This window comes from Mus musculus, chromosome 2 (assembly GCF_000001635.26).
Source record: "Mus musculus strain C57BL/6J chromosome 2, GRCm38.p6 C57BL/6J".
NCBI classification, from domain to species: domain Eukaryota; kingdom Metazoa; phylum Chordata; class Mammalia; order Rodentia; family Muridae; genus Mus; species Mus musculus.
The window spans coordinates 84,671,311-84,694,552 of NC_000068.7; the positions used below are offsets into that span (position 1 = coordinate 84,671,311).

General features: G+C 43.6%; 3 protein-coding genes across 4 annotated transcripts in view; 1 reads left to right on the forward strand and 2 right to left on the reverse strand.

Moving 5' to 3' along the window:
- Window positions 1–7,518, reverse strand: Tmx2 (thioredoxin-related transmembrane protein 2). Of its 2 annotated transcripts, NM_025868.4 has the most exons (9): window positions 7,333–7,518; window positions 6,541–6,864; window positions 4,787–4,847; window positions 4,435–4,548; window positions 4,095–4,171; window positions 2,190–2,296; window positions 1,944–2,009; window positions 1,714–1,843; window positions 1–1,222 (listed from the first exon to the last, which is right to left on the reverse strand). In NM_025868.4, exons 2-9 carry the CDS (start codon window positions 6,727–6,729, stop codon window positions 1,079–1,081), a joined length of 888 nt encoding a protein of 295 aa, NP_080144.1. In that variant the 5' UTR covers window positions 6,730–6,864; window positions 7,333–7,518; the 3' UTR covers window positions 1–1,078. The 2 variants fall into 2 exon arrangements, with proteins under 2 accessions (NP_080144.1, NP_001277680.1); NM_001290751.1 differs by lacking the exons at window positions 4,435–4,548; window positions 7,333–7,518.
- Med19 (mediator complex subunit 19) lies at window positions 7,092–16,905 on the forward strand. Its single transcript, NM_025885.3, has 5 exons — window positions 7,092–7,351; window positions 13,881–14,137; window positions 14,293–14,389; window positions 14,881–14,975; window positions 15,556–16,905. Exons 1-5 carry the CDS (start codon window positions 7,135–7,137, stop codon window positions 15,622–15,624), a joined length of 735 nt encoding a protein of 244 aa, NP_080161.1. The 5' UTR covers window positions 7,092–7,134; the 3' UTR covers window positions 15,625–16,905.
- Zdhhc5 (zinc finger, DHHC domain containing 5) overlaps window positions 16,610–23,242 on the reverse strand; it is a 27,245-nt gene continuing 20,612 nt past the window's right edge. Inside the window, exons 6-12 of the mRNA NM_144887.4 lie at window positions 23,005–23,107; window positions 22,039–22,130; window positions 21,023–21,155; window positions 20,576–20,699; window positions 19,816–19,928; window positions 18,540–19,399; window positions 16,610–18,134 (exon numbers count right to left, since the gene is read on the reverse strand). Coding sequence (NP_659136.1) covers window positions 17,969–18,134; window positions 18,540–19,399; window positions 19,816–19,928; window positions 20,576–20,699; window positions 21,023–21,155; window positions 22,039–22,130; window positions 23,005–23,107 — 1,591 coding nt within the window. The 3' untranslated portion in view covers window positions 16,610–17,968. The remainder of the gene's footprint in view (window positions 18,135–18,539; window positions 19,400–19,815; window positions 19,929–20,575; window positions 20,700–21,022; window positions 21,156–22,038; window positions 22,131–23,004; window positions 23,108–23,242) is intronic.

The window sequence follows — 23,242 nt, forward strand, 5'->3', positions numbered from 1 at the left end:
GGCAATCAAAAGAACAGTCCCTTTATTAGGGGAAGCGGTGGGATAGGAGGAGAGAACAGCTGTCCAGCCGTGGGGCTTTCTTCTTCAGGCCCCACCACACAAAGGAACCTCTCAGGTTTATATTGCCCTTCTCAGTTCCCACAACACAGGGTGGCCATTCAATTCTATTTCCAATGATGAAAATCATGGTTGAAGGCTTTTAATTGGGAACAGTGACCTTAAATGATAACACATACAAGCCTTTTATGTGTTCCTCCGTCACGTGTTTGTGCACTACATGCATACAGTGCCAGCCAAGGTCAAGGGCGGATGTTGGAGCCCCTGAGACTAGAGTTACAGGTGGTTTAGCCTCTATGTGCTGCTAGGAATCAAACCTGGGTCCTCTGGAAGAACAGCCAATTCTCTTAGCCACTGAGTCATCTCTCCAACCCCTTAAATTCCTTTCTCTTTACGATTTACTTACTATATATAGTATTCTGCCTGCATGCCAGAAGAGGGCATCAGATCCCATTATGAACCATCATGTGGTTGCTGGGAATTGAACTCAGGATCTCTGGAAAAGCAGCCACCAGTGCTCTTTCTTAATCGATGGGCCATTTCTCCAGCCCCAAACTTAAATTTCTTAATGCACAGATCAAGACAGAAAGGCCTAAAGGAAGAAGGGGTCCTTGAGGAAAAATTCTAAGGGCTTTATACTGACATCTAACATTAGGGTTTAATTTAGTCTATGCTTTGCAAGCTCACTAGGAGGAATAATTAAACCACAGACTGGTAATATCCAAGTGTTGAATAGCAATTTACACATTGACCCAACCTTGGAGGGAAACCATTTCTACCTCTATCGATAAGATCACTCCCTTCGAGAAACAGCTGACCAGGGCAGATGCGCCCTTCATAGTAGAATACTTCATGGTTTCCAGGATGCTTCTTTCAAAATCAGAAGCAGGCACAGTGCCCCTACCCAGGCACAGCCAAACAGAAATCAAAAGGCCTCAGGCAAGGATTGTGGTTATAGCTGGAACTGGGCCTCAAAGGTTCCTGAAATTGACAGGAGAGGAAGCAAAAACAATGCAGGATCCTATTTGTCCTTCTTGTTTTCCCCATCTGGCACAGTAGTGGGAGCAGGGTCCACAGGCTTCTCTTCTGACATGTCTCCACCCTTTGAGTGCTTCTTGGCTCGTTGGTATAGCTCATTCAAGTTGAATTCTCGAATCACATTCTCCTATGCAAAAGAGATGAACACATCAACGGCTGGGTGAGAAGGTAAAGTTCAGAGAGCAGGAGCAGGAAGTATTTAACTAAGCACAACCTGTAAGTCAGAGGGCAGCGACCTGCCCTAACCTACCTCTTTTCTGATACTTAAGTGTTCACTAGAGGCCAGTTATTGTGCCAAGAATTCTATCTACCTGCAACTGTAAAGCAATATGAGCCAGGTGGTACTGCCTCCCACTTACTCAAGTTTAGCGATGAGGAACCTAATTGGCTACAGAATGAATACAGGCACTTCACAGACCAAGTCTTTATCATTTTTCCTCAGCATTAGCAGCATATAACATAAACCTGCTGACTTAATAGGTGACATCCTGTAACTAATCTACATCCTCAAAAAACAGTGGGCCAGTGTCAGAATTCGGGATTAAACCCAGACTAAGAATAAAGCCCAATCACTGTTGTGTATCTTTCTCCAAACCACTGCCCATGTGTTTCACCTACCTCAGAAAAGGTCCAAGAGACAGCTCGTCCTTTCTTGTCAATCTGCGGCCGACGAATGACCTCCTTGCCGCCTTGGAACAGAATCAGGGTAGGGAGCTGTCTGGTGAGGGGTGATGTGCTCACTTTGTACCTACAGGGCCAGACGAGGACTCTGAGTAGTGCACCTGTATACATCACTTACATCACTCCAGGAATCCTCACTCAGGTCTTTAGCCCAAGCATCTACATACCGTGTGCTAACGTCAGTGTAGCGTCCAACATCTACCTTCCCAAAATTTAGCCCTGAACAGTTGTACCTGCGAAAAAATATAGTATTTAACATACGGAAAAATAAAGGGATGGATGGAGGGAAGTCAAAGCATAGCTACCTAGGTAAGAAAGGGAAAAACAACTTTGGATGTGTGAAGTTTAAGGACAAAGGAAAGGCGCTAGCTACTGCGTTTCTGTTACTCATACGCCTCAGTGTGCATACTCACTTGAGGGACAAGTCCGCATAGATGGGAGCAAAGGATTGGCAATCATTAGACCAGTTGGCAAAGAACTCCACAATCCAAGTGACCCTCTTGTCTCGCTCCAGCTCCTCCTACCCCACAGAGGGAAGAGAAAGAGGGTAAAGTCACCTGGGCATCTGAGAAGGTTCGGACCAGTGACAGCCCCGGGCTGCCCCTTTCCCATACAGGTACCCTGACAACCTTTCCAGGTTTGTCTATCGGTGCCAGGGATTGAATCCAGTGCCTAATACATCCGAGGCACTCACTTTACCACAAAAAAAGAAAAAAAAAAAAAAAAAAAAAACACCACTTTTTCGGGGGAGGGGAAAAGGTGGGGGGAATTAAAATAAGTATTTGTAAAATATTATTAATCAGGAGCTGGAATTTCCCAGCTGTAATGGCCATCAATTTTTTTTTTGTATTTTGTTTGTTTGTTTGTTTGTTTGTTTGTTTATGTATTTATTTGGTTTTTCGAGACAGGGTTTCTCTGTGTAGCTCTGGCTGTCCTGGAACTCACTCTGTAGACCAGGATGTCCTTGAACTCAGAAATCTGCCTGCCTCTGCCTTGCGAGTGAGTGCTGGGATTAAAGGCGTGCGCCACCACCACCCAGCAATCTTTTTTTCTTTCTTTCTTTTTTTTTTAATAACTAAAAAAAAAAGAGAATTGATTGTATTTATTGTGTGAGTGTAGGCATGTGTGCCACTGCCCGCTTCAGTCAGTTTTCTCCTTCTAGCCTGAAGATTGAGGCTTAGCAGCAAGGACTTTTTTTTCAGTTTATTTTTTAATTATTATTTGTGTGTGTGCGCGCGCGTATGTATGCGCACCACGGTGCACTTAAGGAGGCCAGAGGACAAACCTGTGCAGCTGATTCTCAAACTGTACTTCTACCTGGGTTCCAGCCACCAAGTTTCAGGCTGTCAGGGCTTGTGCAGCAAACATCCTTACTTGATGAAGCCCATCTCACCGGCCTGGCAGTCTTTCCTGAGACAGAGGTTTCCTACAGAGCTGGAACTGCTCTAGAACTCACTGTGTAGCCTACACTTCCTCAAACCTGCACCAACCCACTAGGCAGGCCTTTAACTCCAGCATTTGGTAGGCAGAGGCAAAAGGATCTCTGATTTGAGGTCAGCTTGGTCTATGGAGGAAGTTCCAGGATAGCCAGGACTACCCAGAGAAACCCTATCTCAAAAAAAAACAAAATAAACATACAAAACAAAGAAACAAAAAAACCTTGCAGCAATGTAGAATAATACAATTAAACTTATGTCCATCTGGCTTCAAAAAATGAGACATAAATAATATGATATTTATCAGGTTCTGCACAATCACTGGGGGATACCCCAATCTAAATCTCTCATGCTAGTTTGGCTACTGCCCCAATTATGCTCCCCAAATACTTGCTGTTTGCTGATTCTCTGAGCTTTTTCTGCTCCAGCAGTCTGGTGTCCTAGGCAGGGCTGGTCATAACTCAGAGAGACCTCCTGTCCTCTCCCTCTTTGCCTTCTACGTGCTCCTTCTCCTCGTGGTCCCTACCTGTGACCCCCAAATCTGGTAACTCAAACTCGATCCCCTCCCCACCTCCCGCCTTATTGGCTGTCGCTAATTTTACTTAACCGCTAGTTTAAATTGGGAAGCAAGGTTTATACAACAAAGGCTGGTACATGCGGATCCACTAGTCTGGAGCCACCTTATCTTGGGGTATAGAATTTAGTGTTTGAATACAGGCGGCACCAGACCAACCCTACCCAGTAATCCTTCCTCCGCCTCCCAAGTATGAGGATAACAATCACCCATCACCAACCCCAGCGATTTACTTCTACCCTGAGGCACTGTCTTTATGAATAAAGAACACAAAGCAGGAACCAAGAAACAGAAAGTAGAATACTCACATCAATGGTTTTATCATTGAAGTACTTGATATACTCAGGACCCATGTACAGCGGGGGCTTGCAGGTCATCAGGAACACTGAACACAGAGAGAAAATGTTAAAAGATAACAAGGCCTGTTACAGATTTATTTGCAATTTCAGTCATTGAAGAACACATACGTGCACATATTCCTCTTAAAACCCTGTCTAAGTCAACACCACCTGAGCTACACATACAGTTCATTAGGTGCAAGATAAGGATCGGAATCTGGTCCTCAAAAATCAAACCTTTATCAAAGAACTTTACTATTTCAAATGATTACATTGTAGAACCTTAGCATAATAAAAGCCATTTTCTCACCTATGCAGAGTGTGAGGTATAGCAGACCCATTCGAATATCCAGTCGGAAGAAAAGGATGGCGTTGGCCACTTTACTAAACATAAAGATGTTGCCTACATGTTGCTCCACAGTGACTGGAACACAGAGAGAGCACAGTCAGGCTGGGCTGAAGCTCCCACTCTTTGGCCCTCTTCCTGGGCTTCTTTGAAGTGGGAACAGGAGGGAGAGGATCTAGAAGCCCAAGGTGAAACTCCCCCGGCATGAAATGTGGATCGAGTTTACTAAATACACCGTTCCTCCTATAACACTACAAAGGAGCCTCAGCAGGGCATGAGTCCCAACCCCCAGCCAGTCCACAGCAGCAAAACTTACTGGATCTGCGGTTCTTCATCATCACAATGGCACTGAGGAACATCAGGATCTCCACTTCTCTCTGGAAGATATACAACAACAAAGCAGTGAGCCGGGCTGACGGGACAGGGGGCAAACTATGAAATGTAAAACGAGACCCAGCTTGAGTCAGTAAGACAGAGACACAAGTGGAGCAGGTTGGGGGGTAGTGGTACCAACAAGTCAAAGGGGTTACCCTTGGCAAATGGCTGGTATCGTTCAACAAATCCATGGCCTTTGGGTTTTCTCTTTTTTTTCCTCCATCCCTCCTTCTGTCCTTGAGACTTGGTCTCACTATCTTGCCCAGGCAACTTCTCCTGCTTTAGTCTGTACAGTAGGATTATTGGGGTGGATAACCACGCCCCACTGGTTTTCTTTCTTTGACAGTTTGTGTGTGTGTGTGTGTGTGTGTGTACACCCTCATGCATGTGCTACAGCATACATGGGGAAGATAGAGGACAACATGCAGAAGTCAGTTCTTCTTTCAAACTCTCAGTGCTCCTCCCACCTCAGCCTCTCAAGTGCAGGCCTTCTTTTTTGTCATTTGATTATGAGAAAGGATCTTGATATATAGCTGAGGCTATGATGTTTTGTTTTTCATAGGTCAAGCTGGCACTCAAGTCTTAAGTATGTGAGTTAAGGGAGAAAGAGTTCAGAAAGACTGAAAAACATAAGCACTTCATTTTCTTTACCATAGTCATCTATACCATATTGGTGGGATTTGAAGCTATTATCGTAAGAGGGCCTAATGAAATCATAGAGCAATTCTTAAGAGGTACCTGGCTGAATTGCAATTTATAAAGAAAGACTCTAGAGTACAGGGATTGAGATAAGTAGAGTATCTGTTGTGCTCTTTCATTTTGAGTTAGTGTCTAACTATGTAGTCCTGATGGATCTAGAAATCCTATATAGACCAGGCTTACATCAATCTTAAAGAAGTCCACCTGCCTCTGTCTCCAGAGAGCTGGGATCAAAAGGGTACAACACAAAGCCTGGCAACAGTACTGTATCTTTAATGTAAACAAAGTTAATCTTATTTGAGAGTCCCAGAACATGTGAGGCCTGCCCAAGGTTATATCAATACCTTTAGGCCTTAAGTCCTGGTCATTGCTATTTTAGCATAAATACCTGTATAGGTATTTATTAGCTCTATGTCCACAACCTTTACGGCAAATGTTAATTGTTCTTACATACTGCTTCTTAGATGGTTGAGGGGCCTCCCTCCCCACACCTCATATTTTTGTAATCTTCCCTGTTTTTCTATCCCACCGCAGGAAGATAGTGTGCATAGTTACTATGCCCAGAGTATTCGATTTTCCATCCAAGTCATTTATTTTGTTGAGTCAGCGACCTTCGTCTGCCAGTCTATCAGAGAATTGAATAAGGTTAGACAGCACTTTCTGAACGCTGCGTTTCCTTGGGAAATCGCCTAACTACACTGTGATCACTTCGTTAAAAATTAAACAAAAAAAATTTAATGGTATTTCTACTATTGGCCTTTTCTTCACTGGCGCCCCAGGTAGCTTGGAATCACTGTAGAATACTGTTCATCTGTGATGGAAACCCTGTAATCTGTTTCTCCATCTTAAACACGGAGGTTATGACTAGATAACGGCCTAGGCTCTGCACTCAGTCTGTAAGGCGGCTACATCCCGAAACCTGCTCCCAGATTTTCACATGCACCTGCAGGGCAGGGATGGTCAAGGTCGAGAGCTGGTAAGGCAGGGGGCGCTCACCCAGTCAAAGTCACACGGGTTGCCATCTTCGCGTTGCGTGGGGAGACCATTGCAAATCGGTGGCAGTTTCCTCACGAGGAGGAAAGCAATGGAAAGCAGAGCAGACAGAAGGCAATAAGGTCGGGCCAGCCATCGAGAAAGCCGCGGCACCGAGTACACCAAAGCAATCAGAGGCGCAAGGACAGCCATCTTTCCTGCCTACTCTCTCGCAGGCTCACTCCCGCTCCCCAAATCTTCGTCCTCCGCCCCCACCAGCAAGGCTTCTATTGGACCAAATATCAGATGCAACGCCTCCAGACCCGGATGTAGATCTCTTATTGGATGCTATAATAGATCAGAAAATGAATTAAATAGTCTATTGGTCCTCATCGTTGTCGCTTTTCTAACTGAGTCATTTTATTGGCTATTAGTCTGCGAACCACCTTCCTAACCAGTCTCTCAGGCGACGGAAGTAAGTTGCCGGAAGATGGTAGGCGGGGCTTAATGTATCCAATGATGGGACACTCTTAGACGAAGAGGGTGGTACCCTGTGAAAGTACTGTCCAATCAAAGTAATTAACGCCCGATCCCGGGTAACCAGGAGCGCAGAGTGCTATGGAGAACTTCACGGCACTGTTTGGAGCTCAGACTGACCCCCCACCGCCACCAAGCGCCCTAGGCTTTGGGCCTGGAAAGCCACCCCCGCCACCCCCTCCTCCTCCGGGAGGTGGTCCAGGCGCAGCCCCGCCCTCGACGGCAACCTCGGCCCCCGCAGGAGCGGATAAGTCGACGGCTGGAAGTGGCCCCTTCTACCTGATGCGGGAATTGCCAGGTGAGTAGTAGGCCAAGAGTAGCCACTCAGATTGTAGTTCAGGTGAGGGTGTGGCTAGCCTGTCCCGCTAGGTGTGAGATAACAGGGCTACGCGGGGCCAGTGGGCAACAGTGTCAGAAGCCCTTTGGCGATTCACAACCCTAAGGGATAACTTGATTTTCTGGGGTGGGTTTGGGTTGGGTGTGAATATCTGGGACAACCTTCAGCGAGAAGTTCTGTGATCCGGGTTCTCTGACTGCCGTTTGTGACTCTATAAAAACGTGAGCCGTTGTTTAGAACTCGGGAGACCCGATTTAACATTTCTGGAGACACTTAAGATTTTAGTTTAAAGTCTGTCACAAACTTGTTGGTTTGTAGCAAGTTGCCTTCCTTGTCAGGGACTCGGAGATTAACCTGTTCAAAGAAAGGATTAGAATTGAATCAATTCTTACTTTCATAAAATTATTCGGGGAAATTGTGGTGGTGGGGGGCGTGGCTCAGTGGTAGAACTCTTGCCTGCCTTGCAAAAGGCGTCGCGTTCACAGAATCATTTCTGAGTAGGTAGCATTCAAGAATAAACAAAGCCATCCCTGTTTGGATAGAGAGGAGATACTAGGTACAAGAAACTAAATCAGGAGACCTTGGGGGGCGGGGCTTAGAATATCTGAGGGGCAGAAGACACATTGGACTCAGGAAAGCGGAAAAAATCCAGTAGTGATGGGAAATAGGTAGAGGCTTTTATAAGGCAAGGTAGGTTGTTTAAAGTTCAAATTGAAGTCATTTCAATATAGGTGCAAAATGATCTAATTTAGTGATTTTTAGATATCCAGCAGAAACATGAAAAATGAAAATAGGATAATCAGAAGTTGCCAGTCAGTGTTCAGAAAAGGAATGGTTTGGACCAGGGCTTAGTGGTCGGGAAGCAAATGAATACAGGATACATGTTAAAGGTAAAGCCTACAGAAATAAAGAACTAAATATACACAGAGAGAGGAATTGTGAGTGTCCTGTACAAAGGGTACAGTAGTCTGAGACTAGGAAGGCATGGAAAGAAAAAATTTGAAGAGCTAAAACTTAAGAGGCGTTCTGGACATGTTAAGTCTTGGGGAACTTGTAGTACTCCATACCAGCACTCAGGAGGTGAAGGCAGAAGGAGCTATAGTTCAAGCCCAGCCTAGGAGACATGAGATCCTGCTTCAAAAAAGAAATAAAAACCTCAGTTATCCCAGTATTTATTAGCAAAATAGTTTGAAGTTCACATCAGTGCAGTGTGTAACAATATGTAATACTTACTATAGTCCTTTTAGATAGATAGGTATTGTCTGTATTTTTTAATTGAGAACTGAAGCATAAAGAAATGACTGTTAAGGCAGTTTTCTTTTTCCTTATTTTAGTTGTTTTTTGTTTTTTTTAAAGATATGTATATGACTACACCATTGCTCTCTATGGACACACCAGAAGGAGGCATCAGATCCCATTACAGATGCTTGTGAGCCACCAGGTGGTTTCTGGGAATTGAACTCAGGACCTCTGGAAGAGCAGTTGATGCACTTAACCACTAAGCCAGCTCTCCAGCCCATCTTACTGGGTTTTTGAGACATGGTCTCACTCAGTAAGCCTGGCTTGTCTCAAATTCATTGTAGACTAGGCTGGCCTTGAACTCACAGAGATCCACTTGCCTCTACCTTCAAGTATGTACCATCATGCCCAGCTTCTTCCAGCAGTTTATCTTTTGCATTACCTGTTCTAATTATACCATTAATAGATCAGTTGATAAGTACTGAATATCCAAGGTATGGTGGGATTATGAGAAGTAAAGATTATATACATATATATATGATTTATTTATTTATTATATGTAAGTACACTGTAACTATCTTCAGACACTCCAGAGAGGGCATCAGATTTCGTTATGGATGGTTGTGAGCCACCATGTGGTTGCTAGGATTTGAACTCGGGACCTTCGGAAGAGCAGTCGGCACTCTTAACCACTGAGCTATCTCACCAGCCCCGAGAAGTGAAGATTATTAAGCCTAGTTTTTAGGTAGCCTATTTTTTGAGATCCAAAATACATGGTTTAAGGATTGTGCTTATATTTTGTGGGTGTCAGTCTTATTTATTTATAGTTCAACACAGGAAGCAATGTTAAAAACTACCTGATAGTTTTCAAAATGTGTTAGCCAAAATGACAGCAAGAATAAGATGTCATTTGAACTAAACACTGAAGAATTTATATAGGTAAACAAAATTAGAAAGTTGTTTTCTCAAAGGAAATAGTGTTACAGTTTTTTGTTTGTTTGTTGTTTTTTGTTTTTCGAGACAGGGTTTCTCTGTGTAACCCTGGCTGTCCTGGAACTCACTCTGTAGACCAGGCTGGCCTCAAACTCAGAAATTGGCCTGCCTCTGCCTCCCAAGTGCTGGAATTAAAAGTGCCACCACTGCCTAGCTGTGTTACAGTTTTGTTGCTGTTTTCTACCCAGAAGATAATTAGATCTGCTGCAGACCCTCTGGTCCCGCAAGATCCATCTGGATACATTAGAAATTTTGCATGGAAGATTAGTGGTTGATTAGACTCCAAAGTTAAGTTGCAATATGATTAGGAAAGCTAGGGATGTAGCTTAGTTGGTAAAGTAAATGCTTAGCATGCATAAAGACCTCTCTCTATTCAATCTCCATACTTGACAAACCAGGCTTGGTGGTATACTTATATAATCCCAGCCCTTTGGAGGTATAGGCAGGAAGATCAGGAGTCCAAGATCATCGTTGGCTACATGAGACCTTGCCTTAAAAAGGGCTATGGGAACTGGAGAGATGGCTCGAAGGTTATGACGTTAAGGACATTTGATGTTGTCCAAAGGACCAAGTTTTGGTTCCTGTAACTCACATGGGAACCTCACAATTATCTGTATGCAACTGCAGCTCCAGGGATCCCAATACCCACCCTCTGCCGGCCTCCACAGGTACTCAAGTAATATGTGGCATACATCCATACAACACAACACACACACACACAAATAAGATAAAAATAAACCTTTTAGGATGAATCAAGAGGAGGCAGGTTGATCTCTGAATTCAAGGCCAACTTTGGTCTACATGGTGAGTTCCAAGTCATCCAATACTTTAGAGAGAGACTCTGTATAAAAAAAATTTTTAAATAAATAATTTTTAAAAAATTATTAGACTCAAGTACGATGGGAACGTAAGTAGAGATCTATTTGCCCCCCTCCCTCATCATGCCAATCACACTAAGGCCTTCGACAAGCTACATAAGAACCTAAGCACTGCGCCATTGTTTTTTATTTTAAACAAGAAGTATTGCTTTCTAAAACTACACAATGTGAGTTCTAAGAATTGGAATAGAGAGGCCATAATGATGTGAACAATACTTAGAACTTCAAGAAAAGGGAAAAATAAAATGAATCTGCATAGAATTGACATGGAAAGAATTGAGAATTCAAATTTGTTTTTAGAGTCATGGCTTCTTAAAGAGCTTTATAAATCATTTTCAGAGAACCAACAGTTCAAATAGAAGTTAAATCCCTATTTATTTTTTAGTGTTTATGTGTATGAATGTTTTCCTGCATGCATGTGTGTGTGTGTGTGTGTGTGTGTGTGTGTGTGTGTGTACACCTGGTAACTAGGGAGGTCAGAGACATGAGATTCCCTCTAACTGGATTTATATACACATGCCTGCGAGCAGCCCTCTGGGTTTTGGAAATGCAACCTGGGTCATCTCCTCATATTTACTTAATTCCTTGTTCTTTCTGTTTTGAGGCAGTTTCGTGTCACCCAGGATGGCCTTAGGCTCCCACAGCTGAGGATGGGCGTGAGCTCCTTATTTCCTGCCTCTGCCTCTGCCTCTGCCTCTGCCTCTGCCTCTGCCTCTGCCTCTGCCTCTGCCTCTGCCTCTGCCTCTGCCTCTGCCTCTGCCTCTGCCTCTGCCTCTGCCTCTGCCTCTGCCTCTGCCTCTGCCTCTGCCTCTGCCTCTGCCTCTCTGCCTCTCTGCCTCTCTGCCTCTCTGCCTCTCTGCCTCTCTGCCTCTCTGCCTCTGCCTCCCGAGTGCTGGGGTTACCAGCATCTGCCTCTCTGATGTGCTTGAACTCCTTGTTCAGATGTCATGAAACAACTGGCTGTGGTGGCTCGCACCTTTAGTCCCAGTACTTGGGTGGTAGAGGTAGACAGATCTCTGCATTTGAGACCAGCCTAGTCTACAAAGCAAGTTCTGGGACAGGCAGGGCTATTAAACAGAGAAACCCTTATGGAGGAAAAAAATTATGAAAAGCAACAAGTGCCTTCTCCACTGAGCCGGCAATGTAACCATCTGGAAGGAGGAGCACTAGCAGAAACAGGACAAGTGAGATAAAGCAGAAGGCGAGCCCACTTAGGAGAGGCCCGATAAGACTTAAGGAGCCAACACTGTTGCATTCTTCTGAGTGATTTCACAGTGAAGAGAAGGAAACATGGAGAGGAAGACCTAGCCCAGAAGGAAAGTGCTTATTTATGTCAAAAACGTTTTAATGTATAACCTGGCACTCACCAGTCATGTGACTAAGACACCATCTCTGCTTTCAAAGTTCAGAACCTAAACTTTCCCAAGTAAATATCATAAACAGGCCACTTTACCTGTATGCTGTCATAATTATCAGTAAGGTTGTACATTAGATATTTCTACTCTTTTATTTTGTTCACATTAGCATATTTCTATTCTTTTGAAAAAAGTCAGCCATTGAATATTTTATATCTATAACTGAACTGTAAGGTTGCTATATTGGTCCACAGAGATGTTTCTGAGACATTTTATGAAAAGCAGAACAGTACTTGATACAATGTCAAGTAAGTTATTCTACTTAGCTTTTTCTTTTTCCAGTTTCTATCTCTGCCCTGTTGTGTTCCATTACCTTTTCATTCCTCTAACCCATGGTATAGTATTTTGTGTTTGTTTATTATATGTTACTGAGGTAGGATGTTTGAGACAGACTTTCATTAGGTAGCCCAAACTAGCCTTGAATACAGCTGCCTTTACTCAGCCTTCTAAGTCCTGGCATTATACCTCCAGGTGTGCACCACCATCCCTGGCTATCATGTTATTACAGGTTTAGTGTCTATAATCTAATATGCTTATCTAAAATGTTTCCAGTTTTACAGTTTTTCAGATTTTAGAATATTTGCATAGATACTCAGTTGCACAACCTGAATCTAAAAATTTGAAGTCTGGGATGCTCCAAAATATAAAACTTTTTGAGTGCTAGAATTCACTAAGTTTCATATTTCAGATTTTTGACCTATGGATGCTCAATGTACAAACTTTGCTTTTGTTTCTGTTTGGTTTTGTGTGCACGTGCATATATGTATGTATGTTTGTTTAATTGTATGATTTTTTTTAAAGATTTATTTATTATATGTAAGTACACTGTAGCTGTCTTCAGACACCCCAGAAGAGAGGGCATCAGATTTCATTACAGATGGTTGTGAGCCACCATGTGGTTGCTGGGATTTGAACTCAGGACCTTCAGAAGAGCAGTCAGTGCTCTTAACTGCTGAGCCATTTCTTTTTTTTTTTAAGATTTATTTATTACATGTAAGTACACTGTAGCTGTCTTCAGACACACCAGAAGAGGGCGTCAGATCTCGTTACAGATGGTTGTGAGCCACCATGTGGTTGCTGGGATTTGAACTCTGGACCTTCGGAAGAGCAGTCGGGTGCTCTTACCTGCTGAGCCATTTCTCCAGCCCTGTATGATTTTTTTGAGTCAGGGACTCTGTGTAATAGTCTTAGCTGTCCTGGAACTAGCTTTGTAGACTAGGTTGGCCTTGAATTTAGAGATCTGCCTGCCACTGCCTCCCAAGTGAGTGCTGGGATTAAAGACATGTGCCACCATGCCTAGCTTTGTTTGGTTTATTTCTTTTTAAAAAAAAATTACAATTGTGGTAGCTTGAATAAGAATGGCCCCCAGAGGCTCATATACTTAAATGTCACCAGGGAGTGGAATTCCTTTAAAAAGATTAGAAGGATTATGTGTGGTCATTGGGGATGGGCTTTGGGGTTTCAAAAGCCCATGTCTGGGCTGAGGATAGCGCTCAACTCCTTCCCTAGCACCATGTTCTCACCATGCTACCCAACATGATAATGAACTAAGTCTCTGACACTAGTAAGCAAGCCTTCTCATAATTATAAGAGTTGCTGTAGCGTTGTCTCTTCATAGCAATAGGACAGTGACTAAGACAATAATTCTCCTTAAAGTAGATTTCTCATTTACATTAAAATATAGTCCTTCCTGGGGCTGGAGAGACAGCTCAACAGGATATGCAAAAGAGCCAGGTCAGTTCCTAAGGCAGCTCACAACCTTCCTTAACTCCAGTTCTAGGGATCCAACCCTCTCTTCTGACCTCTGCAGGCATCAGACATACATGGTACACATGCGTAACATGCAGACAAAACAAACATGCATATTAAGTAAATCTAAAGATTGTTTTCTTTTTCAATTTCCTTCTGAGTTACTAACAGAAAGTTATCTGCTTTTGGTATAATCTCATTATTACTGTTTTCTAGGCAGCACAGAGCTGACGGGCAGCACCAATTTAATCACACACTACAACCTGGAGCAGGCCTATAATAAGTTCTGTGGGAAGAAAGTGAAGGAGAAGCTAAGTAACTTCCTGCCTGACCTGCCAGGGATGATTGATCTCCCTGGCTCTCATGACAACAGCAGCCTCCGATCCCTCATTGAGAAGCCTCCTATTCTTGGTGGCTCTTTTAATCCAATCACAGGGACCATGCTGTCTGGTTTCCGCCTCCACACTGGCCCGGTGAGTCTCTTTTTGGGGAGTAAGAAAGCAAATAGCCTGAAAGGCATGAGGTAGCTTTCTTTTCTGTCCAAATCTGTTCTTTCATAATTTACTGAGAACAGATGATGGGAGAGAGGATTTTCTCTACTCACCTGGACCTTCCTTTGTTCCCTCAGTTGCCAGAGCAGTGTCGTCTGATGCATATTCAGCCACCCAAGAAGAAGAATAAGCATAAGCACAAACAGAGCCGCACCCAGGATCCTGTTCCCCCAGGTAAGGAGCACCTCTTATGCTCTTATGATGGAGACACTGGCTCAGGTATGGCCTGGCCTTTCCAGTTATGCTTACTCTGGACCACCATTTTCCCCAAGAAGAAACTCATTTAATGACATTTCTTGGGCAAGTAGTGACTTGACTTAGCACAGGTGCTCTAGCGTCACCTCTATATCTTTTCTGGACATATGAGAAAAGTAGTAGTTAGGATTTCTAGAGTTAGATTTTCCTGTAGCCTTAAGACTTTATAGCAGTAGATCTTTTGTTGTTGTTAAGATTTATTTATTATATGTAAGTACACTGTAGCTGTCTTCTGACACACCAGAAGAAGGCATTGGATTCCATTACAGATGGTTGTGAGCCACCATGTGGTTGCTGGGATTTGAACCCTGGAATAGCAGTCAGTGCTCTTAACCACTGAGCCATCTCTCCAGCCCTATAGCAGTAGATCTTAAGCTCAACAGGTTATAGACTCTTAATGCTTCCTACAGAAACACCATCTGATTCAGATCACAAGAAGAAGAAAAAGAAGAAAGAGGAGGATCCTGAACGAAAAAGGAAGAAGAAAGAAAAGAAGAAGAAGAAGGTAGGGGCTGTTGTGGTTGGGACTCAAGTTTTCCCTGTGTCACCTTTTATTTCATTTCATTTATATTTTTATTTATTTTTGTAGTTATGAATACATGTGCTTCCCTACATGAGTGCAGTATCCTGAGGCCAGAAAAGGGCTTAAGCCCTGGAGCTGAAGTCACAGCTATGATGGTGCTGGGAACTGAACTCAGGTTTTCTACAAGACAGTATATGCCTATAACCACTGAGCCATCTCTCCAGCCCCTTATTGAGATAGTGTTTCACTGGGTTGTTCTAGGCAGGTCTTGGACTTTGTTTGTAGTGCTTCTGCTTCTATTTCCCAGGTAAATGAGATAAGTTTATGCTAGCAGGCTCATTTTGTATTATTTATTTAGATTTTTTGTTGTTTTGTGACAAGGTTTCAAGATATAGTCTTGGCTGGCCTGGAACTCACTTGTGTAGACCAGGCTGGTTTCTATCTCAGAGATCTACTCTCTTCTATCTCCAGAGTGCTAGAATTAAAGGCATGCACCACGACATCCAGTTAGGTCCATCTTTTAGTTTTTGAATGTTCTTACTCTTTTCTTTGTTTTCTCCAGAACCGACATAGTCCAGACCACCCAGGTATGGGCAGCTCTCAAGCCAGCAGCAGCAGCAGCCTCCGCTAATAGGACTACTGGACTTGGCCAAGGATGGCTTTCCTGTGATACTGAACCTGCTGATAAAAACTTGTCTTCCAGGCAGTTGGACCCTGTTGTGGGGGCATCCAACAGCTGGAGAGGGGCCAGCCCCTGCTGTGCATGTGACTAATACACTTTAGGGAAGGACCATGCTTTTTTATGGTTATGTCCAATTGGCATTTTCATGGATTCCTTTTTACAAGAATCTGTTTTTCTTTTTTTTCCCTCTTTTGTGCAATTTGATCCTAGGACTTCAATGTTTTGTTTTAAAGCGTGTTTAACAAACTGACCGGTATGGCTGCCTTTTAAGAGGCAAGTGCCATTCTATTTGAATCAAAGTTTAGGACAAGGCATTAAGATGCAAGAGATTTTGGATCTTGCCATCACATTATTTCCTTAGCAGGCTGGAACTGGAAAATCAAAATGCGAATAGAGAACATGGTCTGAAAACAGTAACTTGCTACTATTTTCCTACCATAGACACAAAATACTCGCTGATTATGCTCAGAGCAGAGTGCATGGATGATCTTCACCTTTCACCTGGAAAGCTGGCCCAAATAAGGTTTATACCTGTGTTTATATACCACAGGGAACTGGTGAGCCACAATCACGGATATATTTTAGCAGGAAAAGCCAATTAGTATTTGTCTCATTATGCTCCCACCTTTTTCTGGAGCCTGACCCCTAAGACTTGTGAACACTAGGCAAGTTTTATCTTTTCCTTTCCCTCTCTTGACTTTTTTTTTCCCCCCTACATACTTTTTAAATGAACCTCTGGCAAGAAGCTTAATGCTGGATTTGGTTGTTTTGAAAAAAGTTTTGGTTTGGTTTTTGTAGGTTGTTTTTTGTTGTTGTTGTTTTTGACACATCACACTATGCAACCTTGGCTGGCTATGAACACTAGGCTGGCCCCAAGCTTGAGAGACCCATCTGCCTCTACCCACCAAGTTCTGGGATCAAAGGCATACACCACCATGCTTAGCTGTTTTTACTTTCAAAAGGAAACAAAGGAATAGCAAGAGATTCAACAGAGAGGATGTATTTGTTATGAAAAGCTAGGTTTTTCTCACCCAGCAGGGCATTTAATTGGATAGCCAGAATAAAAACAGAACCAGAGAATGAGGTTTCTCTTTTGACTCCCTAAGACCATTCACCCTGCCTTAACCAGACAAAACACAAGTCAGGGGGGACTGGTTAGATCAGGATTTATTTTATTCCTTGTTGGTTTAAAATGGCTAATCAGAATAAAAAAATTAAAGGGTCTCTGTATAGAGGCTGGAGTCTTCCCTGTTTAAAGGTTAGAACCCAGCTACCCCCTCTACCCAGCACCATATTGAGATGGGCTAAGGGGTAAACCCCAAGGGACACTCGGAGGGGCCTAGGCCTGCCACTCCTTCTCTCTATCCCATTTTTGGCATGTGATGAAAAATATTGCTTTTTGGATTCTTCTCTCCTGGCCTTGGATTTTAAGATTTTTCTGATTATAGGGAAGCATTGAAGGGGCTCACTGAAGCCCAACACAGTCCCTGTCTCCCAAGAATGGAGGGCAGGGTTGCCTGGTGTTTCTTAAATTAGGCCAAGCTCTCTTCCTGATCTCCCACCACCGTCATGTAACTGACCCCTTTCCTGGGGAAACTAGATGTGAAGGAGCCTAAAAAACTCTCCCAAGTTCTTTTATCTGAGAACCCCAGATGTACCCAGGTTTCTTTCCTAATCTCTTAGCACCAGCAGAGAGTGCTACTTCCTTAGTTGGTAACTGGGACAAAAGAGAGGGAACCATTGAGAAAAGGAAGACTTTAATGTCTCTCTTTTCCTGCTGGTCTAAGGAAAGGGAAGAATAAAATCCCCCTCCTTATGTATATATATATATATATATCTATATATCCCTCCCTTGTTTTCCCATCCCAGGATAGATATATAATTTCTTTGATATTTATAATATATATATATATATATATGTACACACACACCTGGTAACGGAGAAGAGGAAAAAAATAGAATCCGTAACAATAATAAAAAAAATTATTTCTGGTTTAAAAATGATCTGGTTCCCTCCAGGGCGAGCAATTGCACAAATGTCCACTGAGTCTGGTCCAGGGATCAAGGAAGGGAAGGTCTTAAAAGATCAAAGGAGGGGGAGGTGCCACTCCAGTCTCAGGGTCCCAACTCTCCTTAACCTCATGGCATTTTGTAAAACAAACCTCATCCTCATGGAGTCGGTGATTTTAAAAATGTCCATGCAAAGAAGGGGAGCCCCTTGAAGGAAGGAAGGTGGCCACCTGAGGCCCTTTGGTGTAGGTGCAGAGGTGTGGGGGAAGGGAGGCGCCAAGATTCACACAGAAATCTCATAAGTGGTGCCACCCACCCCTGACACCTTCTTGACTCCTCCCCTTGTGGGGCTACTGAGAGGTGGCTGGCCTGGGCCAGGGGAAGCTGAGCCTATACTCTTGGGCTGCCCATTGGATTTGCTGTAGGTGGTCTTGAGCTGTACTTCATCTCTGGGGGAAAAAGAAGAAACAGACATCAGGGAAAGATGCACAAAACATACACACCACACACACTCTAATACCAGGGTGGTGAGCTTTTTCACATACTTTCTTAACCCAAACCATCCAGTCCCTTTTACTGTATTGATATGCTTAAACTAAGACTAACTGATTTCTCTTCCTCCCCAACTCACAGCTCTCATATACTTAATTTCTAGCAAATACAGCTTTCAGGAAGGCAGGATTAAGGTAATATATCAGTCTTCAATGTCTTAAGGAGGAACTGTTTATGAAGGCAATCAAATGTGAAAAGAGCTCTCAGAATCCCAAGTCTGCCTATACTAGAATCACATATAGCCAAAGGCCTGATGCCTTCACTAATTAAGCTGAATGAAGGAGGATAAGAAAAATACTTACTTGGGTGTCAGTAATGGCTGCAATGCTACTTCCTCTGTCTCTGAGACACCAGATGGGGCTTTTTGGCTGCTATAGGATATTGATCGGCCCAGGTAGGGGGCAGTTGTGCCTGGTTCAGGGGACCCTAGTCCCCGGCTTCTTAGCCCATCTGGTTTGCCAAAACGGGGAACAGCTGGGCGTCCCAGTGGAGTCTTACTCAAGGGTGATCTCTTGGAATCATCTGAGGAGGAACTAGTACGGGGGGCATGGCCTGAGCCTGGTGTTGACTGAATGCCTGAGTCTCCCAAGCCTGGTTCTTCCTCACGGCCTGCAAGTGGAGGTGACTGTCGTAGCAGCTTCTCTCGTTCCTGGAGGGAGGCCACAATGTGGCGAGACAGATTGTCATAACGGACTGGTGAGGGTTCTCGGTGTGGTGGGCCAGTTGGCAGCAAACGTGGATGCCTCTCGGCTTCCCGTTGCTGGGCCAGCCGGGCTGACAGGAAGGGAGAGGTGTAGCCTAAAGGTGGGTCTGGCTCAGGCCCTGCCTGTACTGACTCAAAATCAGGGCTGTCTGAAGGAGTGAGTAGGCTGTCATAAGATAGACTTCCATTGCGTGTCTGATTGGCCAGGCTCTTATAGGAGGTGGAGGTGGTGCCCTCTGAACGAATGGACTGCAACTGGCCCAGCTCAAAGCCCGTGCCCTGAGCTGACTTGAGGCTGGAGGATCGTGAGCCACTGGACAATGGATCAAAATGAAAGCTTTTGCCAAAAGTAGGAGACCGGAAGCTCTCTGGCTCCAAGCTGGGTTCTGAGCGGTAGCTGGGATGGCGGCTGCTATCTGCAATTGAAGTTGGCTCCTTTAAGCTGTCTCCACGACTCAACTGTGGAAAAACAGTAAAACAGTCTTAGCAATCCTTTTGATAGCTGCCAGATACCAGAGCCCAAAGACCCACTGAAGAACAGAATTACATGCCAGTAGTATACTTCAAACTTGGACATCATATGGTTTGCCCTTAAGGAAAAGCTGTGACTTGGAACAAATACCTCATTTTAAGATGCAAGAAATGAGGCTTACAGAAACCAAGTAACTTGGCAGAGGTTGTTTCTCAAATCAGATCTGACACTAATTAGTGGTTTTATCTAGTATGTATCATTGCTCCTTTTTTGATGAAAAACACAAGAAAAATCCAACTCCATTAGTGCCAATAATCAGTAAATCCCCTTGCCTTTTATGTTCCCTCCTCCTTTCCTCCAAAACTAACATAGGTTATGACCCCACTTCTTAGAAACACAGTACCTTGGCGCTGGAGGAATGAGGCATGGCGGCTGATGTGCTACTGCTGCTGTAACCTGGTCGATACTTGTACATGGTAGGTGTAGGGGGACTGTCCTTGCCCAAGAGACTGCTATCTACAGGGGAAACCCAGAGAGAACTACTTTTAGTAAAGTTAATTCTTTGAACCTTTATAGGGTTTCTGAAAGTATAGGGAAAGGACAGGTAGAATCAAATATACCTAATAAAAGCAAAGTCTAGGGAACAAGACTGCTGTAGTCTAAAGACTCGTCTGGCCTATAGTCCCAACTACTCAGAAGGCTGAAGGAGGACGACAAAGGCTGAGCAGACATACACATGCAAGCCAAACTCCCATATACATATGATAAAAATTAAAAAGCAGTGATCAGGCCAGTCATGGTAGAACATACCTTTAATTCCAGCACTCAGGAGGCAGGGGCAAGCAAGTCCCTCTGAGTTCAATGACAATCTGGTCTACATAATTTTTGTTTCTTTGTTTTGTTTCATTTGTTTTTCCAGACAGGGTTTCTCTGTGTGGCCCCGACTGTCCTGAAACGTTGTAGACCAGGCTGAGGAGTGATTTATTTTTATTTTATCTATTTTTGGTTTGTTAAGACAGGGTTTCTCTGTGTAGCCCTGGCTGTCCTGGAACTCACTCTGTAGACCAGGCTGACCTCGAACTCAGAAATCTGCCTGCCTCTGCCTCCCAAGTGCTGGGAGTAAAGGTGTCCCGCAGGATCTCACAGGTCAAGGCAGCCCTTACCCTCATTAGTAGCCAGGCTGAGGTGTGTTCGAAGCCCCGTGTATCGGCTGAGGTCCGGCTTAGGAGGAGGTGGAGGTTCTGCATCTGCAGACTGGCTCTCTGTTATCTCTAGGCTTCCTTTAGACTAATAAATGAAGAAAAAATCAGATAGGGGAACTGTAGTAAGGTAATACTAAATCAGCATAATGTAAGTACTGGGACAAGAGTCAGTTTGGGAATAATAAAGGACAAAAGTTGAGTGTTTATCATCTGGAAGATGTTACATGTTATGAAGACATGGAAGAAAATGGCTCAGTGTCTATTGTCATTGAAATTGAAATCTAATGAAAAAAATATCTGTATTTAAGTGACTTTAACACAAAGATGAACATTCAATTCAAGTTTTTATCTCTTTGCCATGGGTGAAATGCCCTGGGTTTACCCAGCTTTACTTTCCTATTTTCTCACCTTAGTCCTCCTCAATTCTCCCTGGATGCCATTATCCATGATCTTCACAGTTATCTGCCCATCTGACACTTCTGGTCGAAGGAAAGGAGGTCTGATTACAATTGTCTTCTCTTTCTTTGGTCTCCCCAAATACCTGTGAAGCAAGAGTGAGAAGGCTTTCACTTTTTTTTTTTTCCAATATTTTCTTTACATTTCAAATGTTATCCCCCTTCTCGGTTTCCCCTCAGGAAATCCACCATCCCATCTCCCCTCCCCCTGCTTCTAGGGGTGTGTTCCCCACGCACCCATGCAGTCCCACCTCCCTCCCGGCCCTTGAATTCCCCTTCACAGGACCATGGGCCACTCCTCCCACTGAAGTCCAACAAGGCCATCCTCTGCTACATATGCAGCTGGAGCCATGGGTCCCTCCATGTGTACTCTTTGGTTCGTGTTTTAGTCCCTGGGAGCTGTGGGGGGGGGGGGTCTAGTTGGTTGATATTATTGTTCTTCCCTCACTTACTATTTCATTCAAAATTTCTACTTGCATACCATCTAGGGAGCATTGTGCATATGTAATAAGCAGTCATGGGCTGAAGTATATAGCTCAGTAATAAAGAACAAGACCCTCAGTTTAATCTTTAGCATCAAAAACCAGTCCTGGGGGCTGGTGAGATGGCTCAGCGGTTAAGAGCACTGACTGCTCTTCCAAAGGTCCTGAGTTCAAATCCCAGCAACCACATGGTGACTCACAACCATCTGTAACAAAAATCTGATGCCTTCTTCTGGAGTGTCTGAAGACAGCTACAGTGTACACACATATAATAAATAAATAAATCTTAAAAAAAAAAAGTCCTTTCAGAGTAGTGTAAAAGTTAGTACTAGAAGATCAGCGAGTCTCTTCCTTGTAGCACTCACTATTCTAAGCACACACCCTTCCTAAAAGGCCATTTTCCTTTAAACTTCCCTTAATCAGAACAAGCCCAAAGGAGACAAAAGTTTGACCAAGAATGAACACTAGTCCAAGGGCGTGGGTATACCTGGGTGCTGGAGAACTGCAGAGGACACGGCTAACGTTGTTACAGCAGCCATTGGTGAAGGGATTCACACCTCCCCGGAATTTACCTGTAACCTAGGAAATAGAAAGAACCCAGGTAGGTCAGATTTATGCCAAAAGGCAAATGACTGTGCAGCCACTCTTTCAGGTAAAAAACTGATACTGGTGATGATAAGAATAGAGATTCTAGAGTGAGGATTCTTAGTTCAAATTCTAAGTCTACCTCATGGAAACCAAGCCCAGTACCAGTTTCCTGTATAACATGGGGTTAAGTACCTTTCTGAATATTGACTAAAATAATCCCCAGGTGGATTCCCTTATATAAATGGGCACAGTAACTCAAATAGCCTATGCACACTAATTCATCTTTCCATCATTATACTAATACTATACCAATTATTGTATTATTTACAGAACAATGCTAAGAAAAAGGATATGTATACTCAGTACTGATGTGATTTTCCCTCCCCATCTATACCATCTATATTTGATTAAACCTAAAGAATCCACAGATAGGCTAACTACAAGGTAAGACTAAGTAATTAACATTAGCTACTATTATGTGCACAAAAATAATCTTTAAGCAGTACTATGTACTTCCTAAAGTCTGTCCCAATTAACTTCTATAAATTTGCAGACTAAATATTTGTTAAAAGAATTCTAACAAGACCATTTCTTAAGGTAATTTTTCTGACTGTTTTGGGACAGGGTCCAAGTAGATCAATCCTATTACCTCAGCCTCCTAAGATTACAGATCTATACCACCATTTCCAGCTTTAACTCTACTTATTGAGGACGTAGGCCTACTTCATTCACTTTCCCCACTACAGGTAATATCTCTACATCATCACATTAAATATTCGCTGGCAAGCTATTTGTGAAAGTGTCATGTTCCTCTGTAGTAAGGCTTAAGACATGCCCTATTCAGTCTCCTGCCAGTTTTCCTTACCTGTTCATTGGTTGTGCGTCCCCTAGCCACCAGCACCACATGAAATCCTGTGAGGCCAGCTACAGGGATGAAAAATAAGCCAGCCACACACATCACTGCCATGCTGATTCCAAGTGGTCAAGGAAAACAGAACAATATTATCTTGCTTTCCCCAGTTCTACTGTGACCACTTGCCCTTTACCTTTCCAGACTCAAGGATTCAACTTGCCCTCCAACCCCACCCCCATCCTATAAGCCA